Source organism: Streptopelia decaocto (genome assembly GCF_964273445.1).
Source record: "Streptopelia decaocto genome assembly, chromosome: 7".
NCBI classification, from domain to species: Eukaryota; Metazoa; Chordata; class Aves; order Columbiformes; family Columbidae; genus Streptopelia; species Streptopelia decaocto.
Genome location: NC_138661.1, coordinates 34,465,502 through 34,492,327, shown reverse-complemented (window position 1 = coordinate 34,492,327; position 26,826 = coordinate 34,465,502). Strand labels below are relative to the sequence as shown.

Sequence of the window (26,826 nt, the reverse complement as noted above, 5' to 3'; positions counted from 1 at the left end):
GGAAGCACGGAGGCCGAACCCGGCCTGGGCCTGTGAGGGCTCCGCTCCTGGCGGGGAAGCGCTGGAGGACGAGGAAGTTGCCTCAGCAGAAGCTGGACCCGACCGGCACAGGGAAGGCACGGCCAGGCCAGGCGGCTGGCGGCCATGGGGCGCACTCGGCCCGGCAGCCGGCCGGAGCTGCCTCCAGGCGGGAAGGACGGAAGAAGCCTGAGGAGGGGCGCCTGTAGCAGCGCGGACAGCAGGACGGAGACAGCTCTGCCGTGACGACCGACCTCACCCACCGCGGAAGCAGCGGCCCCACCCAGCTCAACGAGCGGCCCGGCCGCAGCACGCGGGGGGACGGGGCGGGGCGGGGCGTCCGGCAGCTGCCGCGGTCGCCGCGACGGGCGCGGCCTCGGCCGCTGGGCGGTGCCGGAGGCGCAGCCGCCAGAGGGCGCCGCGTGCCCGCGCCGAGCAGCGCGGCGGGTGGGCGTGGCGCGGCGCGGCCCAGCATGCAGCGCGGCGGCGTTTGAATGGCGCAGGCTCCGGGCGCTGGGCCCCGGCGGTAGCTTCGCGTGGCTCCTCCTCTCCCCTCGGCCTGGCCCGGCCCGGTACCATGAGCTGCAGGTGAGCGAGGGGAAGGTGAAGGCTCCATGGGCCGCGGACGAGAAGCCGGCGCTCTGGGCCGGCAGCGGATGGGGTCCCTACTGGCTGGGGGGCCACTCTTGGCGCAGGGCGCGTCTTCAGCCGCTGGGAAACTGGGGGCGGGAGGGATCTTCGGCGAGGCCTTCCAGCTGCCCGCCGACTCTGGTGGAGCGGAGCGGAGCGGGGCGGGCGGCGCCGTCCGGGCCCCGCTGTGCCTCGTCCGGGCCAGGTGCGGCTCCGGGGCGCCCCGCCCAGCGCGTGGGCCGGGGCTTGGGGGCTGCGGGCCGGCTACCGCCGCCGGTGGGCGAGCGGGACTGCCTGCCTCCCGCGCCGTGGGACCCGCGGCGGCCACCGCCAAGTGTCCCCGCCCGGCAGCCCAGCCTGCACCGCCCAGCACCGCGGGGCCCTCGGCTGTGCTGGTGCGGGGACACCACGGCCACCGTCAGGCTGCGGCACAGCCGTCTTCGGTACCTGCAGTCTGCAGCGAGCGAGTTCTGTCAGCTTTGTCTTTTTTTTTTTAAGTGGTGACGTCGGCCACAACTCGAAGCGATGGTGTACGATGGTAGGTAAAAGCAAAGAGAGTGGGAAAGATTTTGGTGCTACCTAAAAGAAGAATAACAAGCTGGGTGTGAGGCCTGCTGATGGATTTTATTCCCTGGGTGTGACAGATTCCAGTGGAGGAAAAAAAAGGGGGGGGTGGAGAGTCTTCTGATGCTTGAAGACCAGACCCTGTATTAATTACTTTGTTAAAAGGCCGTCAGATTTTTTTTTTTTTTTCCACTTCTGCTGAGGTATTTTGGCACGTTGTTGAATGCAGGTCTTAAAATAAAGAAATTCTGGTTAGTGAGATCTGCTAAGGAGAGAGATTGGGGGTAGTTTTTTAAACTTTTTGTTGCTCTTTTTATAACATGCTGTGCTTTAATACAAGGTTAAGTCAGTTTGGTTTAAAACAATTTTCTTCTGTTTCTTCTTGGAACATGAACTTTGCTTTTCCCACTCCCATTTTTTTTGTTCTTTGTGTTCTCTGGCTGTAATCAGGGAAGGAAAAGAAGGACAGCTACCCACGTTTAGTTGAATTAAAGCATAACAGAAGGCAGGTTGGTGCTTCTGTTGGCCTTGGTTGGTGTTTTGTTTTTTGTGTTTTATAGTTTTAACAGTTTTGTGTCCAGAGTAAGAAGTGTGAGTATTAATTAAGAAGGCTTTTCAAATACTCTGAACAGATCAGAGTATTTCTTAAAGCTTGTTTGAAATATTAATGTGGGAGCTTCAGCATATTAGAGCTTTATTTTCTATATAACAACTTCCAGATAACTTTAATAATATAACTTTCCAAACCTTATTATTCCTGTAGTGTTCATAAGTGACAATCAACAGGTAGAAGCATTTTTTCATGAGTGAAGTTTGACCTCAGAAGGAACTAAAACGCTATCTTAACTACTTTATGATGGATTAATATCTGTAAATGATATCTCCAGAAGCAGAAAACGGGTACTTGTTTGTTTGACTTTTCTCTGGAAAATGGTGGGGTTTTTTTGAGGATGTGAATAAGGTTCAGCTACTAGACTCAGGCTGGCTTTGCAAGGAGAGCTGATTCACACCTGAGTTCATCCTCAGTAAACTTAACTGACCTCTGATTTGTGGTCATTCTCAGAGGTTCATTATGACAGATGGTGCCAGTGGATCCACAGACAAATTCCATATGTAAGAGTAATAGGAAAATGAGTTTAAATTGTAGGAATAAGCTAATTTTACTAGTTACTCAAATGCTATTTGGCTTTACTGCAAAATTAATGTAATTCCTGTGACTTTTGTCCACACATGAAACTTTAAACTGAAAAAAATGGCCTGACAAATAGAGCACATTAAAAAATTGTCTTGCTGTCATGTAAAACATACTTTTTTTTGTAGTGTTGTGGAAAAATTTTGCATTAACATACTCCCTAAAAACTTCACTTTTATTTAAAGATAATTTCGTATTTAACATCTGATGAACTGTCAGGGCATAAATTACTAAAAAATGAGTTTTTAAAAAACAACAACAAAAAAACCTGTTTCATATTCAAAGGATGTGGAAGCCATCTAGAACTGAAAGACAGATGGATGCTGTAACATTTATCAGAGTTAAAAGGAGGAGATGCCAAGCTTACAGAATTGCTGCTACATCCTAAGATAGTGCCAATTTATTTTCGTAGATAAATTACCCTTTTGGTAGTAAATTTGCAATAACCATTCTTGGAAGTTTCTCGTTAGAATTTTAAGTCTCTTAATAATTGGTGAAATTCGTTGACCAAGACTGGTTCCCTGATGTATACCTATTTTGATTGCTTTCAGAGCATGGACTCCCCTCCTTGAGGAGTAACAATTAACTCTTTCATCTGAGTATAATATTGTCATCCTTGAACTTGCACTTGATTTAATATGGAGTGGGAGGAGATCACAAGAACATCTGTGATGGCTAGTGTGTGTGGAATGCTACAGGAAAAAATAGCTGTTAAGAATTTGGGCCAAGAGTGGGACAAGAAGCATGTTTTAAAGGGTGATGATTTAAGAAATCTAGCTATTTTACATTTGCTCGGCTCTCATGCAAAGTACTCAAGTCTGTGTTCTGTAAGAAATTAATGTTATGTTAATACATGTGTAGATTACATAACATGCAAGGAAAAATTTATCCCTCTCTGGAGGCCGTGCCCAGAACACAGGAGGATGGGAGGGAGTGGCAGAGTTTGTTAATACTTGCCTTGGATTGATATGCACTTGAAAGCCTTTTAGTGCCGACTTTCTTTGCTTGATTGTGATCTGACTCGAAGAGTTGTGTTGCATCCGGGAGAGATCAGACTTAGAAAACTGCAGTAGAGCCATCAGGAAGACTTTGCGCACTTACTGTGTGTTTACTCTGGGGACAAATGAGCTGACTTACCAGGATGTATGGCTGCCATTACTCTAGTCATGTTCTCTGAAAATTCAGGAGAGTAAAAGGGGAGGAAGGAGGGCTGGAAGCTTGGCATCTGCAGTGAGAAATCACCAATGTGACGGGGAAATTGGTGGAATGTGAGCCTGTCATCTTAATGAAATTGTGCATTTCTGTTCAGATTTGCAGTCTGCTTTGTTACAGTTGTAAAACAGTTCAGTCTTGTATGATGAAGAGTTAGGGCAAAGTTGAAGAAACTTCCATTCTATCCTTAGTTTATTTTTTAAATGTTGTCAAGCAAAGGAGCTCCGTTAGTGAAATGGTGTAACAGATTGTTCTGAACAAGTACAACTAGCTGCACTCATCACAAGGAACAGTCAAAAATTCAAAAAGTCAAGGTATAACATTTTTGATCTCATACAAATTAATATCTAATGCCAGTTTAAAAATTCTCCTTATGTATCTCAAAATAACTGAGTGGTAGTGTCTTAATTAGCTATTTGTAGATGCTGTTTGATAGCAGATAGGAAATGAAAGTTGTGAAGAGCCCTGTGAAGCTCCTCTAGTATTTGTATTTTTAATTGCTGGCCAGCTAGTGTTTTATCATGAGTTACTAAGCCTTAGAAATCAGGTTTCTTGAGATATGGACTAAGTTTAATGTAGCAGTATTAGGCTTGGATGTGCCAGATTCTTCTGTTTGTGTTCTGCTCTGTGTCTATAATGCCTGAGTTGCGTTTCTGTATTTAATCACTTCCAATGTATTTTGTTTTTATGAATTTGCACAGTCAACCCTGGAACCAGTGTCAACAATGTCCTGTGGCAAGTTCAGCTTGATTATAATTTGCACAAAGAGCCACCCCCTTTTGTTAGTTTTGAGTCTGCATTCAGCAAGTGGTTTTTGCCACTTCATTCTAACATTGAGCAAAACAGTGGACAATCTCTGTGCAACTTCTCCAGGCCATTCATTTTGTAGGCCTTTGTCTTATTTCCCTTCTCTGCTATAGGTACCCTCTTTTCCACACCTAAAAGCCTAATCTATTCAGTTTGTTTTATGGAGAGTATTCCATGGTGGGGGTTTTTTGTTTGGTCAGGTTTTTTAACTCTCCTTCGTCTGAGCTCTTTTTTACTTTAATGGCACCTTTCGAGTTTTTTTGGTTTGAGGGGTTTGTTGTTGGTTGGTTGGGTTGGGTTTTTGTTTGTTTTTTTGTTTTTTGAAGGGAAGAATACTAGACCTGCATTCAGTATATAAAATACAGGCGTGAATTAGTTTTATATACTGTTACAACTGTGTTCTGTTTGTTTTTCTAACTATTTGTTGTTCCGTTTGGGAGCGCTGAGCAATCCAAATGATCTACAGTAAATTGTCATATATGCACATCTTGTGGATGGCAATTATTAGATCTGAGCCTGTGATTCTATATGGGAACTTAACATTTCCTCGTGCCTGCAGGCACGCAGGCTTTGCATTACTCTATAATCATTGCTTCTGTGTATTGTACATCACAGTACTCCTCTAATTCTTTAGTGAGCCCTCATCTTAAGTGTCTGGTATAACTTTGTATTGTCGACAATCTTCATCATTTAACTACTCGTTTCCTCTGTGAAGATATAAAACAGCATAAAACAATGTAGATTTTCTGTGTGATTCCTGTGGTGGTGTTCTTCAATGTGAGAACTGCTTAGACAGTTTATCACTGTTAATTAGCTATTTCTCCATGCAAAAACTTTCCCTCATGTCACTTGGTTGCTTAGTTTCCTCAATAGATTTAAGTGAAGAACTTCTGACAGTGCTTCAGAATCTCAGACTCTACTTCATACTCTCAAATAATTCTCCTACTTTTGCAGGGCGGGACTTGCCTTCACAACAGCCAGGTCAAATATTTCCCAATATCTTGTTTGTGTCCACTAGTTCTATTCTTGATTACATTGTCTACTAATTTGCACACCAGAGATGTCAGTCTGGATCTTCCTTGAGGCCATCTTTAAATACTGCTTGCATTTTCCACATGTGATTTCTTTAGGTGCTTTCTCAGCTCTAAGGGAGAGGTTCTGCACCTTGCTTGGTTAACAACATGGCTATCTCCTTACTGCTTATATATTCACTTCTGATTCTGCATCATCAGAGAGCCTCACAAAATAGGTTAAACCATGGAAACCTCTCTAAACTGTAGGACAGTGAACACAGATGTAAGGATTTTACTTCACTTCATTGGATGTTCCTTTATATTTGATCATCTGTTGGCCTTTTGGATTTCTGTACCAAGTCTTTAAAGAAAGAATTTATAGTGTTGTTGTCTTTTCCTGTTTCATCTGGGAGGCTGTTCTTCTGTCTTATATCAAACTTGTAAAAGTATGTAATTATCTTAATTTTCCTCTTGGACATGTTCAACTTCTTGTAGAAAACTTCTTTCCCATCCAGAATAATCTCTCCTCAGGTATTTTTCAGATGTTATCTTAGGCTCTTTAGAGCCTGATATTAAACACTGACATTTCTTTCTAGCCTTCTGGTATTTTACGCTTCTGTTAAGTAAATGGCATTCTAGTTTAACAGTGTTATCTTATATGTTGGAGATCAAATTCTTGCTTACTGCTTAGCATGAAAGAGGAGGGTAGTTTGAGATAATTTATTAAGTAAGGAGAGGTCACTCTTCTGCATGAAGAGTTGTAAGCTGTCATTGTGTCATGAGTAGTTGCAGAAATGATTCTTCAGGAACAGAGATTATGGATTTTTTTATTATTATTATTATTATTTTTAGCATCTGATGGGATGATTCTGTGGGGCTTAGGTCTGGTGGTTGCAGGTCAGCCTCCCTGTTGTTCTGGAGTTTATTGCTTTCCCCTCAGCAACATTCTTAGACAGGGGATACAAAAAGATATCAAGGTATTTCCAGTCCTTCTAGCTTTCTGCATTCATCATTAGCCTGAATATAGGCTGGATTTGTTTAGATTTTAGAGTTGTTGGGTTGGGCTTTTATTCAAAAGGTCAGTTGTTTGTGTGGTGCTCCAAGTTTAAAACTTAGCGTACAGCCCATTTTGAGTCCAAACAGTGGTTTCAACCACTCTGATAAGCAGAGGAGAAGTTGTTTGTTGTTCTTGCAGTTTCTTCTAAACTTCAGTGGAAAAAAATCCTTTTTCTATTTATTTGTAAGCCTGGTGGCTGGAAGCCTTGGAAGCATGGAGAGTTCACAAGGTGACAACTATTCTGTCACCATCCTATAGTATAGAGGGAAAGAGTCAAGTTAATGAACTTGTCTTAAGCCAGCCTTGCATCTGGAAAAGTATGGACCACCAGCTATTACAGGTCTGGCACAAAATAATGCTGCCATTTGCAATGCTTACTGAAATCACTGGTCTGAGGGCTCCATGTTCCCATCTTACAGGGTAAGTTGGTAAATATTTCTTTTCTTGAGAAAGATCTCAAATGAGATTCTTTAGTACTGATCCCGTTCTAAAGAAAATTGAAGCTCTGGAAGATTTTTTTTTTTCTTCTACTTATCCTACAATATGGAATTTAATATTCATTATGTGGAGAACAGACCTTCTGCTTTGTTTTGAGCCTGCCACCTGTTTATTTGATGGCCTTTAGCTACTACACTGAAAGATCTTCCGTGGCTAATAAGCTGTTTCCCATCTGGCTTTTTCAGTGCTAAGTGTCTTAGTGTTTTAAATACTGAAGTTCTTAATGTGGGATAAATCTGCTACATAGAGGAAAAGGGATAGGACTGTTCATGCTAAAGGTGGAGGGGAGAGATTTTAAAAGTAAGATGGGGTGTTTTGCTAAAACCTTTCAAGAATAGTGTTGCATGGTGATGTAGTTTGTGAATCCAGTCTCAAGCAATGGATTTTCTGAATTGCACAAAATGCAAAAATATGTGTACAACTGTCTCAATCTTGGTTTTGATTCTTGTAGAAATATTTGCATACTTCACGACAAAGTACTTTAGACATTTTCTTACTGGTTAACCATGGAATAAAGATTTTTTTTATTTTTTTTTTTTATTTTTTTAAATTTTTTAATCTAATGGGAAAATAGCCAAAGTTATATGCTGAGAAAAATGAGCAGGGGGTGGATCTGCCAGTAAGGGGAGATTTTTCATTTCCATTTTTTCACCTTTGGTGTTTTGATGAAGTTTATCTTCCTGACAAGCAGGGATTGTTTTTTCTTAGCTGCCTTTCCTCACTTAGAAACAGTTGTGGGACCAATTATTTTTTTTCTAGGTGGCTGATGAGATTCATAGTGTGAAATGTGGAGGAAGGAGTCTCAAATTGCCTTACTTTTGTCTGTATGGCACCCCTCAGTGCAGGTGTACTAAGATGGTCTGAAAACAAGTTCTCCCCTTCTCTTTTGGGGGGAGGGGTAGGGGTGGGCGCAGGTGACTTGTTTTTGCTGCTGTTTTCTTTTTTTGTGGAAAACTAAAAGGAAATTTTGAAGTGCTCATCAGCATTTTTTACTAATGATAAGGCCTCCAGCTGACATTTGCTAAAGGATGTTGTCTTGGGTTATATACATGATAGAACATCTTGTGACTAGTTCAGCTGTGTTAACTGGGTTTGCCAGCTGCATTTGAAGAAAATTGACTGAATATTTTAGAAAATATAACTAAATATCTTTCTCTTGAAAACAGGGATTTGAGAGATTATGGCATCTGAAGCCCACAATGTTAGAAAACAGAAAGTGTTCCATATTGAAGGTTATCCCATTGATCTCCCAAGAAAAAGAATCTCTTCTGCTACTAAGAAGATCATGAAGGAGGTAAGTTGTTTGTTTTTATTTTTTTATGTTCTCTGAAACTGAAGTAAACATTCAAGCAAGTTCATAGTTCTGAGCAGTCTAAAACCATTAATAGAAGCACAGCACTATTAGGCATTTCAGTTTTAGATGTACAATAGAACTTCAGCTTGAACAGCGATTGTATTATGAAAACTATGCATTATAATGGGCACAGGCAGTGACTACACACATACATGCATCTTATTGTCCACATGAGCAGTAGTTACTGGTATCGTTTTACTCACACCTACTTATCGGCAGTCTAGCCAACAACTGTGCCAGTAGAGGAATTCTATCATCAAAAAGTTAGCTTTATTGCTAAGAGAACTACATGGCACAATTGAGAGGTGGGGTAGGTGAAATACTTGCATTGAAATGAACCTGTCATCTTGTTGTCATTCAGCTTGTCTAGTAACATGTACTGTCACTGGATTCTTGCTAGTCAGAAATATCTTCTCATAACCTCTACCTGTGTTAGTGGCTAAAGAGTAAGGCAGGCAGTGGAGTACAGTATTAGGGAGGTAAACTTAGTGTAAGATCAATTCAGACAGTAGTGAAGATTCCAATATCTATGTCTGTTTATTTATACTATGTATTAAACCACATGGTTTTATTACTCATGTTACCAAAAAAAAAATCATAGCTTTGTTTAGTTGATGTGCACAATATAGATATTAACAGTGGTATAACTTTTCAAGTTGAAATGCCTGCAGCATACATACATAGTACCTGTTTATATGAAAAAAACATATCTCTAACTTGAGCATGTTAGTGATTTTTTTTAATTATTTTGAATTCTTTGTTTGCTAATGGGAAGAATAGACCAGAATGTCACATTTCAATACATCTTCATTACATAAAGCTTTAAAACATTGAAGATTATTGTATTTTTTAAAGTCTTTAGAAATTTATTTTCAAATTGCCTTGCTTAATTTTCAAAGGTTTTACTAATCTATGTGTCACAACCTTGAGTGGATTTTGTGATTCCTCTGGGATGTCACTTCTCTATGCAGCCTAATTGGTGTCAGGGTGCTAATCTGTTTAATGTGAATGAATTCAGGATAATCAAGCTGCTACTGTCTACAGCAGTCTGTTTTTTTGTGTGTGTGGGGTGGGGTTTTTTTCTGTTGTTGTGCTTTGTGGAGATGTTCTGCTGTCATCCTCCCCAGTACTAGCATCTGCTGTATTATGGGCCTTTACATGTACGTTGTGCTTTGTGGAGATGTTCTGCTGTCATCCTCCCCAGTACTAGCATCTGCTGTATTATGGGCCTTTACATGTACGTATGAGAGAAGTAATGCAATTTTGCCATCAGATTACAGTAGGCTTTTTCTATTAGTCACAGGTTTTTAGTTTGCTAGTAATTTAAGAATCTGTCTCTGATGTCACAATCCTGTCTCTTGCCAAAGATACACTGAGCTCATAGCTGACTGTGGTGCTCCAAGAACAGTTGTGGCAGAGCTAGTACATCTATAGGTCATTGTGACATACTCAAAGATTATAGGAAGGTTAACATAGTTGTCCTTCAGTTGCAGAATAGGAAGAGTGGGTGGGATGAAGGGAGTCTGTGGTAAACTTAGGGATGGTAAAGGAGGACTTATTTTTGAACAAAATGTGGGAGTGTTTGAGCCTTTTTAGTAATTTTTCTCTATTCCATTTGTCCCAGGGTAAGAAATCTCCAAAACAGCTGGCTTCGTACACAAACAGGTAGGAGGGCTCTGCTGGTCTGAGTTTTGAGTGAAAGGGAGGTGGAGGAGTGAGCGGTTTAAATCTGTTACAGCATGCATGCAGGCACAAATGGAAGATGGGTCTTAATTTTTACTGACAACATGTGGTTCTTTTGTCCGCTTCCATAATAATGAGTCTCTGCATTAATAAAAGCAGGAGAAAAATATCAATGGTAGCTCTTAGTTCTGATAGTCCAAATGTCATGAAGGTGTATCTTGGGGATAAAATAATTTTAAGTAACCTGCATGTTGACTACTGAATTCATAACGATATATTTTAACTTAATAACAGAAAGGATTGCTTAGTTTTAGAGCAACCTTCACTAAAATACTGCTCTATTTTTGCAGAGTAACAGTTGGAAAAACAGTGACCAGTCCCCTCTCTCTCTTCAAAGTAGTATATTGTAAAAGAAAAGTTCGTTGTTATACTCCAAAGCCTTGTTACAGAAAGAAACAGCTCCCTAAATCTAGGGACTGTGACATGGCAAATAAAGAAAATGAACTGGCTTGTGCAGGGAATCTGCCAGCAAAACTGCATGACAGTCGTACACACCTGCTGAATTCTAGTGATTCTAGCTCATCTCAAACAGAAGGCTCCTCATCCAAATATAGTGGATTTTTTTCAGAGGTAAGTAGAGTTTAAAGAAACTTTATTTTAAAATAAAAGTATTCCTGGTAGTTTCTTTGTGTGGTTAGCTGTGAAAGTTTTCAAATAAATTAATTTTCTTAACATATAGATTGGTTCAGGTCCTTTGATAGTCTTTATCTGTCACTTGCTAACAGTATTAGTCCTGTGTGTTTGTCAGCACAGAAGCTCAGATCTGCCAAGTTAATCTGGGTTAAAATTGTACCAGTACCAAAGGAAAACATTGGTTTGATCTGGCTAGGTTCTTGATCTGGCATGATGTGTGGCCACATGTATGTTTATGGAAGTGTGAAAGTGTTAGCGTATAGATGGGAATAAGCTGGTGAGATGGGATAGGACCATTTTCAGTAGCAGTATTAGTTTAATGTGTATGAAACTAACTTGAAAATTTGTACAAGACTGTATTTCTTCAAGATCGCTTGATGAAACACGACAAATGCTTACAGGGCTTCTGAAACTGGCTAAAAGGTCAGATATTTAAATGAAACAGGTTTTGTGACAGAGAAGGCCATTTAAGTCCTTTACTGTTGATGCTTCCATTTCTGTTACCATAGATGTTTGTTATCCAGTGGGGCTTGCAGATGTTTAAAGTGAAGCTTTGCAAGGAAGATAAGGTCAAAGACTATCGCATTGGTGTCTTTTCATGGTACCGTAAGTGTGCGCTACTGTGAAGAGAGAACCCTGAGAGTCCAGTGGGCTTGGAGGTACAGTCTGTGGCACTCTTGTGCTCCATTGACTTTGATGGTTTCAAGGAAGGAGCAGCAGGATAGTTAGAACTAAGAGGTTCCAGAAAGAAGAGTAAAGAAATGAAGACTGGGGAAGGTTAATCCTCTGAGTAACTAAAGACCAGATCACTGGCCAAGATGAATGTTTAACTGGTTGGAGAGACGTGGGTGGCTCTCTGCAATGTTTATTCCAATCCAAGATTTTAATAAAATTTTAAATTTCATTCAAAGAATAAGGTTTTTCAGAAATCAACAATTTTGTCAAAGTTCGGAATAATGTATGTAATTACTGTGTCTAATTGTTAAAGTTCTCAAAATTAATATGCATCTAAGTAAAAAGTTCTCAAAATTTGTGAGAATTATAGATTGATGTTTATGAATACTCAGTTTTGTTATTAGAACCTCTCTTTAGGTGTCTACAGACCTTATTCTTGCAGCTTTTGGGTATTCTTAATTTAGTTGTGTCTCCTGCTAAGGGAAATTTTTAAGGCCATTTTTGGCTAAATTTCTAAAACAAACTCATCAGTACACAGGTAGGAAAGTATATTTTCATGTACTAAATCACTATATTAGAGCAGCTTATTGTGTTGTTGCTGGCTACTTAACTTTTGGTAAACTTCTTTTTTATTTTCAAAAATATACAGGTTTCTCAGGACCATGAAACTATGGCTCAAGTTCTCTTCAGCAGGAACCTGAGGCTGAATGTAGCTTTAACATTTTGGAGAAGGAGAAGTATAAGTGAACTGGTAGCCTACTTAGTGAGGTAAATGAAGTATCTCTTCTTTTATATTCCTGAGATGGTAGCAATCCCAAATATACTGCAGTATTTTTAGAGGTTACTTAGATGTTTGTTATACTTATTCTTCCACTATGATTTAAAGATTATACTTCAACCTATACTCTACTAGTAACATTTCTGATTTTATTCTTAATGTTTCCAGGATACAGGATCTTGGAGTAGTAGTAGACTGCCTTCCTGTGCTTACAAACAGGTACAGACAAAAAGTGGGGGATGAGAATCTGCTATAACCATGTTGAAGTTCAAGCACTTCTGAAACATCTTGTTTTTTAAGTTTACAGGAAGAAAAACCATATATTTCAGTTGGCTGCTGTGTAGATCTTTTGCCTTTAGTGAAATCGCTACTTAAAAGCAAATATGAAGAGTAAGTATCAATTTTAGATGTTTTCAAAACACACACATACTGGCTATACAATGTGCTAGAAATGAATGGTGTTTAGTTATCTGACTCTTGTTCCCTTTGCCCCTTTTCCCAACCCTTTGTTTCTCATGGAACACCCACCTGAAGGGAGGCTTTCCTTAAAACCTTTGTCCTTTAACAAAACAGTGGTGCAAACAACTTGTGCAAGGTTAAGGACTGGAGTGGACTGGCTTTGCCCTTATGCAGGTTTATTTATCCTAAACAGTAAAACAGAATAGCATTGCAGTTTTAGTATGCTTTATGACATGAAGTCAGGGCAGAATTTTCAGGCAAAATACCTGAAAAATCTCTTACTTTTTCAGCAAAAGCTTCAGTTTACCACTTTGAAATTGATAGCACAGTCAAGTATTTAAACTTGCCAGTTTGTCTAGATTTTCTTCTTCCAGAATAGAAAATGTGTTGCTTTCTGAGTTGCTTACCAATTTGTCTTGACACCTTAGCTGACCTGTAGATACTGGAGAGGGGGAAAAAGCATAATGTGTCAAATATATTGTTGCAGATATGTGATAGTTGGTTTAAACTGGCTTCAGGCTGTCATTAAAAGATGGTGGTCAGAACTATCTGCACATACAGAAAAAGAAAAGGCAGAAGATGGGTGAGTATAGTATTGGGAAGTACTTAAATGTGTTTCTTGAGCTTACTCTATCTCAAAACCTGTTTTAACTTTGATCACTTGGGGCACGCTTTATCTACAAGGGAAAAAATATAATTTTAAAGTGACAGTTTAAAAGTACTTAAAATAAGTTCTTAAGACACAGGTGGTGTTTTGAAACTTACCTAATGATAGTCATGTGTTTGGGTTTTGGTTTGGGGGGTTTGTTTTTGGTTTGTTTTCATTTGTTTTGTTTGGGTTTTTTTTTGTTTGTTTTACTAGAGTTCTAATACATGTAGAACATAGTCACATCAAGGGTTATATAACTGCTATAGAAGTTGGATCAAAATTTTTCTGACATTGTAGCAATATCATATAGACTAAGTCTCTATGCATTATTTATCATGTGTTTCAGTCAAAGTCTACTGAAATGTAGTATGTGCATTATAAAGTGTTGTCAATTCTTTTTCAGAAACATTCACATTTTAAAACGACAGTTAAGCGGATTGTGGGATCAGGAGAATCATCTTACTCTGGTTCCAGGATATACTGGTAATATAGCTAAGGTAATCCAGTTCCAGGTGTATTTAGTAATGAACATAACTGTATCACTTACAGTATTCCTCTCACTTGATGTTATTTTTGCTAAACTGTTGACAGATAAACGCCTGTATTTACTTCTAATGCTCAAATATATTTCACAATTTTGACAGAAGTATGGATTGTATTCGCTATGCTAACAGTAGTGTGGTTAAGGATGCTAATGATGACTTTTTTTATTCTATTTTCTTTCTTCACAGAGAAGGCATCTCCTTAATAATAAAACAGCTAATAGTGAGAAGCCTTAAAATTGATGTAAAAAAGGGCCCAGGAGAGTAGGTGGACTCTGAAAGAGAGAACAGGGTTTCCATCTGAAGTGAATTCCCATTTGCCTTTCTCAGTACATTGTGGTTTTGGTAATATGAGGGTGTCTGGTAAATGCACAATTTGCTGCCCATGATGCTCATCTCTATAAACATGGCTTTCTGAGGTTGGGCACCAAGAGTTGTACTTTCTAAGAAACCTCTCCACATGGTGGGACCTGATGAAGGTAGTCAGTTAGAAAGAACTTAAAACAGACACTTGGTTATGTGCAGGATTTGAGTGAACTTGAAAAGAACTTGGAGATTGCATGCTTTATTTATATCTGAAAGAGTTTTCTGGAATCTATAATTCTATGGATACAGAATTTGTCACTTTGAGGTATCAAATAAGTTATTAATACTGTTCTTAGACTGCTGCATACCTCTGGCTTCAATTTTGACATATCTACAAGGATAATTACAAACTTCTTGTGAAGTTTCAGTCAGCAGGGGTGCAGAAGAACTCAGTTCTATTGCTGAACTAGTAGAGCAATGGGAACTTGAAATATAGACTGCCTGTTTCTTCTGGTAGATAAACACAGCAATTCTAGCCAGTGTAAGTTTGTTTCTCTAGAATCCGGGTTCACTTTCTGTCCATTTGCTTCCTTCATGTATATCAGGATAGATTGACCAAGGCCACTGGAACAAATCAGGAGCAAAAGAAGTGGTACACGAATGTTGGAGGGATGGGGTGACGGACGGTCACTCTTAATAAACATCCTTCAAATACATGGTCTCATGATGAGGATTTTCTTTCGTGTGCATGCAGGGAACAGGAAAAGTGGACTAAACTGATGTCTTTGGAAACTAATCCCACTATTCTTGCAGGCTTTCTAGTACGTAAAGTGGCTTTGAAAGTATTAATTAAAAGTAATCTTGAAGATAACTTTTTCTGTAATTTGGCCTAAACTGAATTATTCTTGTCTTATGGTCCTGGTTGGTTACCCTGCCTCAGGCACACCACCAATGCTACAGCCATAAGTAATGTGACACTTTCTCTTTTTTTTGTTGTTTTTTTTTTCCTTCTAGGATGTAAATGCTTATTTATTACAGCTACGCTGACATGATTGGGAAACTCTGTGCGCTTATGTGGTGAAAAGATCCCCTAAAGTATCCCTGACATATGTACTGTTTCTGAAAGCCTTTTGAGAAATACTGGCAGAAGAGAACTGAACTGTCAAGCTGTTTAATGAAACCACTAACAAAATCCTAACAATCTACTTCACATTGAAGTGGAAAAATGTCTAGTAGGAGCAACTTTTACTTCAGTGAGGTGAAAGTGCACTATGAAAACTGTATGCCTTTGCTGCATTTGGGATTCACTCAGTTACTAGGTATTCAGTTAAATGCTACTGTATTTTACAACATTGCATAAAGGAAGACGAATTATGTTATCGCGAAGACAAGACAGCAGAACCAGTTACAAGGAACCAAGAAAAGCAGTCAGCATTAAGAGCTTTTAAATGTAAAGAACTCCAAAATGCACACCTATCTTCCAATTACATTAAAAAAAAACCAACTTTGGAATATTCAGTTACTTCTATGTTTTAATCAAATTACTAAAGACAATTTTTGTTTGCACTATTGAGAAACTATACAGCAAAGATGCCTTAAATACTAGTGTTTCTAAAATCCAGTGTGTTAAAATGCAAATAGCTATTATGTTCAGATTGTGATGAAAAACTACAAAAATCAGGGTTTCACATTGTGTAGTTAATGAAACATTGCACATATTCAAAAAATCATGTATGAAAAATATAAATACCTGAAGTTAAGCTTGGATAAACAGTTGTTGCAAATGTCAGCAGAATGGTGAATTCATGTCTAATGAATGTTTTTATATTGTACGTGGATTTCTAACACAGTAATCCTGTTCTGTATCATTTAAACTACATGCAAATAAGTAAATATATTGTATCTACTGTTTTTTCAAGTTCATAAAAACAATTTCTAGAATAATCTCTTCCACAGTACTTTTTATTATAGATATTTATTGTTTGAAATGTTTACAGCCAGTTGAGGCCATGTTATTCAAATCACATCCTTTTTATACTACCTCCTTTAAACTGATAAAGAGCTTTTGCAAAATTAATAAAGTTCTAGCCTGATCAATGATGGCAAATTCATACCAACAATAGCATTGAAAATACAGCTATAAACTCTTTTGCTATCCTGTTGCTATCCTGTACTATTTTAATTTAAAAGCCATAGCTTAGTAGCTCTGAGGGAGTTTTGATTTTAGGCTTGCTATTGCCTTTTTTTAATTTTGTGATTAGTAAGCGTGCTTTTCCAATTAAAACTTGTGAAGTGCCAGCTGTTCACTTAAAACCTAACTACACATGCACAGCATGTATCACCAAATAGTCTGTCTTCTTAAAAAACTAAGAACTTACAAGGGTTGGTTTTGCACCTAGCGGTAAGCGTATGCACTTTTATTGGCATGCAGGAGAAAAGTCTTTTGATAGCCCCAAGAGGTTTTTGCTTTACAGATTAAATAAATGAATTTTAAACTCTCGTAGTGGTCAACAGCCTTAGGCCTTCTGCTGCTTCATTTTGTATTTAATTTACATATCATTATTGCTAACTTCTGAAGGCTAACTAGAAATCTGCCATCAGAACTTGGTGCTTTTGCTTATTTGAAGATTCTTTAAACCACCAAAGGTTTTGCGCTTCCCAGGGCAGTCAGCTACAGGGAAGGGTTTCTGGGACATCCCAAAACTGAGAACTCTGTGGGACAATCTCGAGATATGCACAAAGTCAAATTCTTTTTGCTAGAATTAGAGATATTTCACAATCAAAAGAGTTTGAGATAAGAACATCTGAGAAGTAGTAAGTTCTGCTATCAATTAAAAACTTAAAGGATTTATCACATTCTGTTACCTTACTGTTCTGTTGCTTACTTAAGTGTAAAAGTAACATAAAGACTAGCTTAATTTGGACAACGATTGCTGAAACAGGTTATTCCTCAAGGAGAATACTATAAAAGTGATGGACACTCAGATCTTATTTTGTCCTGTTTTGTTTGTGTGGGGTTTTTTAATAGACAAAATAACTCATGCCCGTTTTTTTTCTGATAGTACAAGAAGTAATCATTGTAATTGATTAAAGTGAAATACTCTAGTATGCAAAAATCCAGCTTGACTATAGATGTAAATACATGGGCTTATAATTCTGCATGTGGCCATGGATCTAGCAAATGGTAACTGATGGTGCTTTTGTTCTAGTTGGCAAGGTAAGATTGACTTGAGGATTGTTATTGAGAAATATCTAATAAAATAATGCATTATTTTTAACTGCCAAAAGTTGTATTTTGACAGCATCAATAATACAGTATTAAACATGAAGTTATTAGTATGTGTGCCTTATTTTAAATGATTTTTTTTTACTGTTTTCAGGCAGCTACTAGACTGTAAGAATGGGATTCTGGTCTCTGTTATGAAATTATTTTTCTGTCATGATCTTAAACCTGTTCACGCTGATGTTCAGACTCAGCTTGTTATGTGTTCATTAGTACTCAAATGGCTAGGAATCAGTTTTGCTGTAATAGAATGTGTATGTATGACACCTGCTCAAAGGTGACATGAGTAAAATGTCTTAAAAGCTGTGTAACTGTGAAACCCATGTAGATATCTTGGTGAATCTAAGAATTAAGTTTTTGAGCAATCATGCATAATTGCTAATCTTTGTGACACTTTCTGAAAAAGCTGGCTTTAACATGGGTCAACAGATTGAGGCAGAATTAATCCTTTATCCCTTGTGTTCTTGTGATGCAGAAGCATGTATGCACTTGAGAATGAAGGATGCCTCCACAAAGCTGTTCTTCATGTTACGTGACTCGATATGAAGTTAGTGTCCTTGAGGCAAGAGATGTACTGTTCTTCAGTGTTCCCTGAGAATCCTTGAGGCTGTTTTGCTGAAAGGGATTTTATTTGACATGTGAACCAGAATTTATCCATTGCCTAAACTGAAACTAAAGCAGCCTTCTGACAAACTGCCTCTTCTGCAGAGCTTAAAAACCCCTCAATATTCTGTTAATATAAGAATCAAATTTTAGGTATTGCTGATAGCTTTCTGAAGAGTGGAGACAGAAAAAGCTACCCCAGTAATTAGCTGGGTAGAAAGAAGCTAGCATCTCTTAATGATTCTGCGTAGCTCCATTTTGATGGAGTTACAGAAGTTCCTTAGTACAGAATACGCTGCAGTGGAACACCCTTGTATCGCACAAGTACTGGAGTTCCAGGCTCCCTAATAGTGCTCACAAATTGTTACTCATATTTAAAAAAACTAGCATCAGCCCTCCAGGAGCTTCTCGTCTGCAGCGAGGTGACATTAAAATGATATTTCCCTCTCTGTAGGCTGCCTTATTGTTAGCGAAGGCTGCGGTTGTAACACTTGGGGAGCAGGAGGGATGGGAGAACAGGAAAGGACAAAAAAAGTATTCATGCCCTATACCGAATGACATCAGCCCCACTGCATTGTGCCAAATGTATCTTAAAGAGGGCTATATTTGCATTTTCTGGTATCTGAAGTAGGCAGGTTTGGACTTACAGGTCTTTATGCATTTTGCATTAAAAAGTTTTGAAGAAAGATGCTACAGTGCTGATTTGTGGTGTGTTGTTTTTTGGGGTTTTTTGTTGTGGTGGGTTTGTTTTTGTTTCTTTCTTGAAAGGGTGGATGGTTTTGTGTGTAGAAACTTGAAAATACCTAGTACAAAGTTTACATTTTGAAACCAGCAAGTAGTTCCATTTGCCAGTCCATCTTGCCAAATCTTCAAGTTTTACAGAAGACTGAATGTCTGTCTTAGTGTGGAGATTTGCTACTATATTTTGTGCCCAGTTTTCTGGTACAAAGGGAAGCAGATGGTTCGTAGTCATATATTTCGGAATACAAAACCATGCAAATCATGCTACTGGTGTGAAGTTATTCCAGCTTTTGTACAATGCAAATTCTTTAGTTTATGAAAGCAATTGGTTCTTGTGTGAGGAACTTTATATTGAGCTGATGATGCATTAGAGGAGGAAAAAAGATGAAGCAGTTTTTAGTAGCCTTGGTAAAAGCCAGACAGCGTAGGTTAGCTTTTGTCTTCAGTCTTCCTTTCTACACACAGTAATCATTGTGGGTTACAGATAAGCATTCAATGAGAGAATAGATTGAGTATGCTTGTGTTGTTAGTGCTTATATTGTACTTCATTAAACAATTTAATTTTGTTCCATATTAGTTAAATAGCTTGTTTGCTGTCTTAGAATGAGACTAAAGGAAAATATTTATTCCCCTTCCCCTACATTCATTCTTAATTTCATAATTTTATTTCTTCCTCTTCTAGTTTAAATATACTGTGAGAATCTATTGTTAGAAGCAGGGAGGATTAAAATACTGGACAAAACACTGGCCTAGCTATTCGACACTATTCATTTTAAAGCAATTGTGAAAATTTTCCCTCTTTCAGACTTTTCTCACAAGTTTTGTTAATACTTATTAATTGAAGTGGGCACTCATGGCTGCAAGTTTGAGTTTCAACTTGGTTGAAAAAAATAAACTGTTTTCACTCTCAGTAACTGTAGCTGCAGTATTTATTTTCATTGCCAAATGGGCGGTGGGAGGTGTAGCACTGTCATTTAATGGGATAGAATAGGAATAATCACACCAACTTCAACTGTTGTAGACCTAGAGTATCTTTGTCTTCATGTGGACTGCAGTTCTGTAGTATATTTCTTCGTTGATGATAGCTGCTGAGCAATTGCTATAAAATGAGATCTACTTTCAGTTTGAACATGGTATGTAGTTGTTTCCAGTTCATACAGATCACTGCTTCAATTCAGTCATTATTTGGAGCACTACAGTGTAGATGAGCAACTAACTGTTGAGGCCTTGAACATCTGGTTGTAACAAAATACAACACGCCATGTTTCTGTTTTCCACTTTTTTTTTTTTTCCTTATGTCTTAATTTCAGTGCTTAAAGCCATTTGAATTCCCTTCAGGAACTGGTAGCTGCCAAGACACACATAAAAATGCTTTAATAGGTATGCTTGTGACTTGCTTTAGTACACTTCTGTGAATAATAGTGTTCCGTGAATTTGAAAAGGGGCTCTTTTCTATATGCATGGGCTTGAAAGAATCAAACTAGTGGATTTTACTGAGATTGCAACCATATATATATATATATTTATTTTTTTTTAGGTAAGCGCTAGGAGTATTGTGAAACAATAAACCCAAATCTAAATATCAAGATAATGTTACATTCCAAGACTGCCTGCTCTTGTGGGTGTTTTGGAAAATGAACACACCCTAGCATCCTGCTTTAAAGTCACCTGCAGACAGTTTCAAATAGCTCTTGTAATTTAGGTTGAAGGCTCTTTTTCAAGTTGTATTTAACCTACTGACTGAGCTTCACTTTCATAAAGTCTGAATTGTTTGGATTTTGCAGTTGCCACTTTTCAGTCTTCTTTCAGATATTCCATGGATTGAAAGACTTAAATAGTAAAGTAAGTATTCCAGCTTCAGAAAAATAGCCAGACTTTTTGTCTGTTGTGACAACAGGCTTTCATTACACCTCTCTTCTGCATGATACAAACTTGCTTTCTGCAAGAGTTAATAATTTTTAGAGAGACTATTTCAGAGAAGGATTGCCACATCCAAGAAGCCTGTGGCATGTTTGGTTCTAAATTGAGAAGTTGCACAAAAACAGTCAGCTGTCAGGAGAATGTGTATTTCATGTTTGTCAAGTTGTCTTATTGCATGTGAATGAGCCGTGCTGTTATTTACTTAGTCTACATAAAAGTGGAATTATGATGTTGGAAACCAAAAATGCCATTTCCATGCTGATGAAACTGATACAATGAACGCAGAAAGCAACTGTTTGTTGTGTGCTTGGCTTGGAGAGCAGAAACCTTCTTCTTTTTATATATGCTAATAGTACTTCATCTTAAAGCTAAAAGGCATAGACATTTATGTGTGTGTGTTTAAAGGTCCTGACTGAAAAGGAAAAACAACCCTTGCTGCATTAGTTCATTCCTGGAGGACTGTGCCCCACCCCATGTTCCAGCTGCAGAAAAATGTAAATGAAATCACAGTTTTAACCATCATTGTACAAGCAGTCAGAAAACTGATTCTGTCTTTTATTAGTGAAGTAGTAATGCAAAGCAGGACTAACTAATAACTCGGGTTCTGTTCTCTGCTTTGTGTTCTCATAAGTCTAAAAGCTTGACTTTTTTTTAATTAACTAAGATAAGTGATCGACTGAAGTGTTAACTGCAGTGATTCTATGCCAACATCCAGCTGGTTGTGAAGTGAACCTTGCCCATCAGAGCAACTGTCTACTGAAATAAATTTTCTTAAGAAACTTCTGGTACTTTTAAGTAGAACTCTGAATTTGCTTTGTTTAAAAAACAAAACAACAACAAACAGACCAAAAAAAACCACTATCGCTAGGGTGCTTTCTGCTAGAGCGAGGTATTTCTGAAGATGAAGATTTTGAGACCTCTTGCTATTTGGATGATGGGATAGTGCTGTAAGGGGTCCCTCTGAAAATATTTACTGTCCTCTAGTGACCTGAGTAATTATTAGAGGGGGTTGAGGGCTTGAACACAGGTGATCTCTCATTGGAACTGTGGCTGATGTGTCCTGCCCTCGCTGTCTGGTGTAGGGAGCTGACTTGTATAAAATTAAACCTAGCAAAGTGGGAGTGTTAGACACAGCACAAAAATTCTGAGAACCTGAGAAGGGTACCTGTGGTGATTGGAGTTTCAGGTTTGATGATGCAGGAAGCCTTTCCAGTCTTGTGTGCCTAATTCAACAACAGAGGCACTTTGCAAAGGAAGGCTGGAGACTTGGTTTTTGCAGAGCACTCACGTTTCCTCCCAGTTGCTGCTTTTCCACCCCTCTGACGTGTTGGAGCGCATCTGCTTGGCTGAGCTCCCAGTCCCACATCAACCTTGTGACTTACCCAAGTGAGAATAAAATGCCTTCATATTTGGCACACCTGGATTCCCAAGTGATGTCTTGTATCTCAAGTCTTTGAGCTTCTCATCACAAAATTGTGAGCGTAGTGTCATCGAAGTATGAAAACTTAGAGGCTTATACTTCTGATGAGTAACAGATGGCAACTGTACATGCTGCCACTTTGTTGACCCCTTACGTTAACACTAGAGAAGCAGAATGAGGCACGTTAACGTAGCAGCTATTTAACAGGCTTAAGATGAAGCTGGTACATTAGGTGTGTTTGTATATAAATGTACATACAAATAAAAATATAAAAATATATATTTTATAAATAATAAATATGGTATTATGTAAAATATCTGTAATATATGAAATATATATAATATTTTTATATATTAATTATATAAATATTCAACCAGTATTCTACCAAGTATTAATTAAAGTGCCCACACTTCTGAATATTCAGAAGTAGTAGGCTGGTGACTAGCAAGGAAGAAATGCTGCTTAAAGTGGGTGGTTTGTTTTTTGGGGATGTTTTTTGGTGGGTTGTGTGGGGATTTTTTGCTGTTTTGGTTGGGGGATTTTTATTATTATTTCTTTGCCCATCTGGCCTCCCACTGAATACAGATCTTTAAATTTGTTGGTGTCTCCTTGAATTCTCATTTTTGCAAGTTTATGCCTTTTAGAGTGAAAATGATCTTGGGCAGAGTGAGGACGTGTTTATTGGCCTTGGTCACACAATGCTGTGCCAGCACATAGATGCACTCATTGCTGTGCAGAAGTACCATTTTTACACTTTCTGCAGTCCGGTGCATTTATGCATCTGCTAGTGGCATGTGTCATAACATCTGTAAAGAAGTTCTTTCCATCTTGCAACTCTTGATTGAATGAGCAGTATTAGTTGTTTCCCAGCTGAACAGAGAAGCTTGCTACTGGAGCTAAAAACAAAAAAAAAGAGAGAGTGGGAGGAAGGATACCCTCCACACCACCCATCCCCCCCAGAAAAGGTGAAAAACTTAAATTTGCTTGTGTCCAGCATACAGTAGTGCTGTAATGCAATGACAATAAATGCTACTACCTATTGTTGACTAAAAAAGGTACTTAAGAATGCAGCTCTGAATGAGGAGTCTGATGTATTTCTTAGGACTAGTGCCTTGTGTCTTAGCAGTTTACTTTCTAAGATGGTCTGAATATTTGGTTCATGACTTCAGCCACCTTACTCTGAAGGGCTGTAAACAGGAGAACGCCCTTGGATCTGTCTGCACAGCTGGCAGCTTGCTTGCCTTTACCTTGGGGACCAGCGAGGCCTATTTCAGCATTTCTGTATGCAGGCCTTGGTGTATGTACTCCTGACACGTGCTTCCTCATTTCATAGTTCTCTGTGAGCTCTGGAAAATAAGAGTTTTGCCTCTGGTGACTCACTGGAGTCTGATTTGGATCAGTTGTCATACCAAGAGTTCTGCTTATGTGAAAGGAACTACAAGATGTTCTCCCTCCATAAACTCACCAAATTAAACCCTGATCGCAATAGACTTCTGTATTGAGATAGCTGTTTAAACACAGTTCTTGGTATCCTCATTACCACTTTTTCCTGACAAAGTGGGTTAGTCTGTGGTCCCTTTGTAGTATTTGATTATCATCAACCTTATGCTGGTTTTCATACCTTACAGAGCAGGTTCTGTCCATTAGCTCTGTGGTGTATCTCCAAGATAGTGCTGTCCACATTTCCTGGCGTTCAGTGTAACTGTCAAATTTTTCAGGCATTTATTTGAAGTTGTCTTTTGGCCAGGGAACTTATTCAGAACTTGAACTGATTTTAGTGGTCTGAAATAGTATCTTCACAGGTGTTTAGGAATATTGCTCTTCTTAATGGAAGTGTCATTTGTGATGGCTGTGCAGTAGTATAATTTAATTTTACTATCTCAACAGTAAGAGACTTGAGTGAGACAAAAACTACTTTGAGTTGCATGGCTCCAGCAAGCCCTATGTTTTGCTCCCACATCCAACAATGAGATAAAAGGAATATCAGCAGTAACTGCTGGTTTGGGGAGTATTTGAACCCCAGCCTCAACCACAGCTACTGTCTCATATGTATTGCTTTTTCTCCTGATGGCACCACCAGTCATGCAGAGTTGTGGCATGTGTGGGGCGGCTGCAGCAGCGCTTCCAGGCCTGCTGCTCCCTGTGAGCTTCGGACACCGCATCACTGCTGCTAAGGAAGTAGGAGACTCTTTTGCTGAACCCTCAGTAGGATTCCTTCCTAGCAGAACTTCCCTTAGAAGATGTTCCAAACTCATACCTAAAGTTGTGTCCATGATTCTGTTGTAAAAGTACCTGGTTTTCTTTCCAGTGTGTGTCTCTTCTAGGTCAAGGTGCCACCATGTGCTTCATATGCCAGGAGAATTTTCTCATTTTAAATGCACAAGCTCAGACTTTTTTTGTTGTGCCTGTGTTTGTCTGGTACAGAGACTGTGCAGCTGTGTAATCGGCTGTGTAAAAGCCTGCAGTGGGACTTGCTGAAGAATGCTTCTATTCCAGATAGCTATGCTGCAGCCATTAGAAGGTGCAGTTGCTTTTTCATCAAGCCTTCTCCTACTTTATGGGGAAAGCGATATCATGTATAGTAAGATTACCAGTTTCAGAGATGAGCAAGTTGGTGATTTTTATTTAGTTTGTTATGTAGTTTGGTTCATTTGTATTTTCTTCTTTCCTAATCAGGCATTGGTGGGGCTCTCAGTTTGTTGATGTGTATCTTTATGAGCTTATACACTTTATTTCTTTCTCCCTCCCCTGGCCCCCAGCTCTTGTGTGAATACAAACTAGCCCTGACAGTTATTTAATTTTGCTTCTCCCTTCCAGTACTTCCTATTTTGACATGTCAATATCTAAAAGCACATCTTTAGGTTTGCAAAAAATAGTTCTAAACTAGACATTAGAGTCTCTGTCACCTGGAGTGAACACCACTTATAAAATGCTTTGCTGAATTCTTTAGGCTTGCAGGAGACATTAAAAGCTTATAAATTAAATCATGCAATAACTGTTCTGTGGATCACTGTTGTTTTATTTGCCTAAAATAAAAGTTCTAAAAGCAAAATACAAAATTAAATTCAGGGCTCCTGCTATCTGTGGCAAACCTACTGCTTCCAGCGGGCCCTGGATTTCACCAGACGCTATACAGAGCTTCTCACAGGAGCCTGCTGTCAAATGCAGTTACAAATAATGAAGCAAGTAGCTAGAGGGGGAGAAGAGGCATTTGAGGGTCACTTATGCTACTGTTTTGTTTTGTTTTGTTTTCCAAAAGCTTAACAAACTGTCATATGAGAAATACACAATAGACCCATTTTTACATAGCTCAAAAAATTGAGGAAAAAAACCTGGGCATCCAGACCCATGAATTATATGGCAAGTACGATGCTTCATGCTGCAATTGGAAAAAAAAAAAAATTATATTATAAAGCTTGTATTATGAATCTAAAATTACTTAATTTAAACCCACAGCACTGATCTGAGAAATGGCAAATCCTTCTTCAGGCTGAGCTATTGTCCCACAGGATTCTTCTTTACCTCTAGTCTGGGGTTGATGTTTGAGTCAAACAGGAAATGCTACTACTTATTGCTAAGCTGCTAATCACATTGCTTTAATGAAGCTGTTTAACACATTGAATAGCAATGTAACAACGCATAGAAAATTAGCTTGTTTGCCATTGATTAATGATGGATAATGTGTGCAATTCACCACAGTAGTTCATTTGAGCAGTTCTCTGAGGTACTAACTTGGGCTCATTAAGGCAAGTCTTCACTTGCATAGTCTGATCAATTCAGCATAAAAGCCTACACAAATAGGAATGCACGTTAAACATAACCAGGATTCATATTTAGCTTTCTTACAGTGTGGTAGAGGTGTAACACACCTCCAAATTATTTCGTTCAGATAAACAAGGCAAAGATTTAAGGGTAGAACAACAAAAGTTGCTTATTTCAATAGCAGCTTGAAATTGCTTACAGAAGAATCATGGACCCATACACTGAAACAAGACAATAGGAAAAAGCTATCAGCAGTTATTCTTCTAAGTGTTGAATTTCAAAGCAGCAGCTGCTAAACTCAGGTATCAGCTGTGCATGTGTAAGGTTATATATATCAAATGCTAGTCTTGTACAAGAAAGTATGTACAGAGGAGCTTAAAGCAAAGCACAGTTACAGTTCTCAGCTTCTCAAGAACAGCCAGAATGTGTTTTTAAAGAAAAAAAAGTTTCCACAGCTACTGCTGAAGATAAGCAGTAGGAATAGCTAAAACTTCAGGAAAGAAAACAAAAGAGGCACGTCAGAAATGTTTATTTCTGAGATCAAGAAATAGCCAACTGCATTCATTGTTATTTTCAATAGGTTGAGTTGAAGGCCCAGTTTTGTTTCTCTTGCTTTGTCAAATAATTCAAGTGCACAAGTTTTACTACTTTCATATATAATTTTAATCCAGATTTGCTAACAGTACGCACTCTAATAGTTTTTGTAACAACATTTGATACACCAAAGAGAAGGTTTATAATCTAGAAAATGCTACTCCAATTAAAATTGCATTGTTATAGTTCTAGGTCCCACTATAAATTGTGTAAAATGAAGACCCCCACAAAAAATTAAGGTGGGCTTAGAAATGGTGCAAACCAATCATTAGTGGCCTTTTGTCAATCAGCCCCCTGAAAACCATCATCAGTTTTCATGATGGGCCAGAAACGCCTGAAGTTCCAGCCAGAAGGAGGTTCTGTGCTGCCTTTG

General features: G+C 38.8%; 1 protein-coding gene across 3 annotated transcripts; it reads left to right on the top strand.

The window, feature by feature from the left end:
• The first annotated feature begins 475 nt into the window (after window positions 1–475).
• On the top strand, window positions 476–19,665 carry KATNBL1 (katanin regulatory subunit B1 like 1). Of its 3 annotated transcripts, none has more exons than XM_082057448.1 (11): window positions 476–606; window positions 8,158–8,285; window positions 9,970–10,010; window positions 10,379–10,658; window positions 12,046–12,164; window positions 12,343–12,393; window positions 12,475–12,564; window positions 13,121–13,216; window positions 13,686–13,779; window positions 15,145–17,940; window positions 18,061–19,665. In XM_082057448.1, the coding sequence occupies exons 2-10, from the start codon at window positions 8,172–8,174 to the stop codon at window positions 15,175–15,177; spliced, it is 918 nt and encodes a 305-aa protein (XP_081913574.1). In that variant the 5' UTR covers window positions 476–606; window positions 8,158–8,171; the 3' UTR covers window positions 15,178–17,940; window positions 18,061–19,665. The 3 variants fall into 3 exon arrangements, with proteins under 3 accessions (XP_081913574.1, XP_081913572.1, XP_081913573.1); XM_082057447.1 differs by lacking the exons at window positions 15,145–17,940; window positions 18,061–19,665 and adding exons at window positions 1,147–1,186; window positions 14,736–15,127 and having other exon boundaries at window positions 490–606; XM_082057446.1 differs by lacking the exons at window positions 15,145–17,940; window positions 18,061–19,665 and adding an exon at window positions 14,736–15,126.
• The last annotated feature ends 7,161 nt before the right edge of the window (window positions 19,666–26,826 follow it).

What these genes read in the sequence shown, in the direction of transcription:
- KATNBL1 (XM_082057447.1), top strand. Translation starts at nt 8,172, where the DNA reads ATGGCATCTGAAGCCCACAATGTTAGAAAACAGAAAGTGTTCCATATT. An exon ending in AAAGAAAAGGCAGAAGATGG is followed by an intron (nt 13,217 to 13,685) that starts GTGAGTATAGTA and finishes ATTCTTTTTCAG; the next exon opens with AAACATTCACATTTTAAAAC. An exon ending in ATACTGGTAATATAGCTAAG is followed by an intron (nt 13,780 to 14,735) that starts GTAATCCAGTTC and finishes CATGTATATCAG; the next exon opens with GATAGATTGACCAAGGCCAC.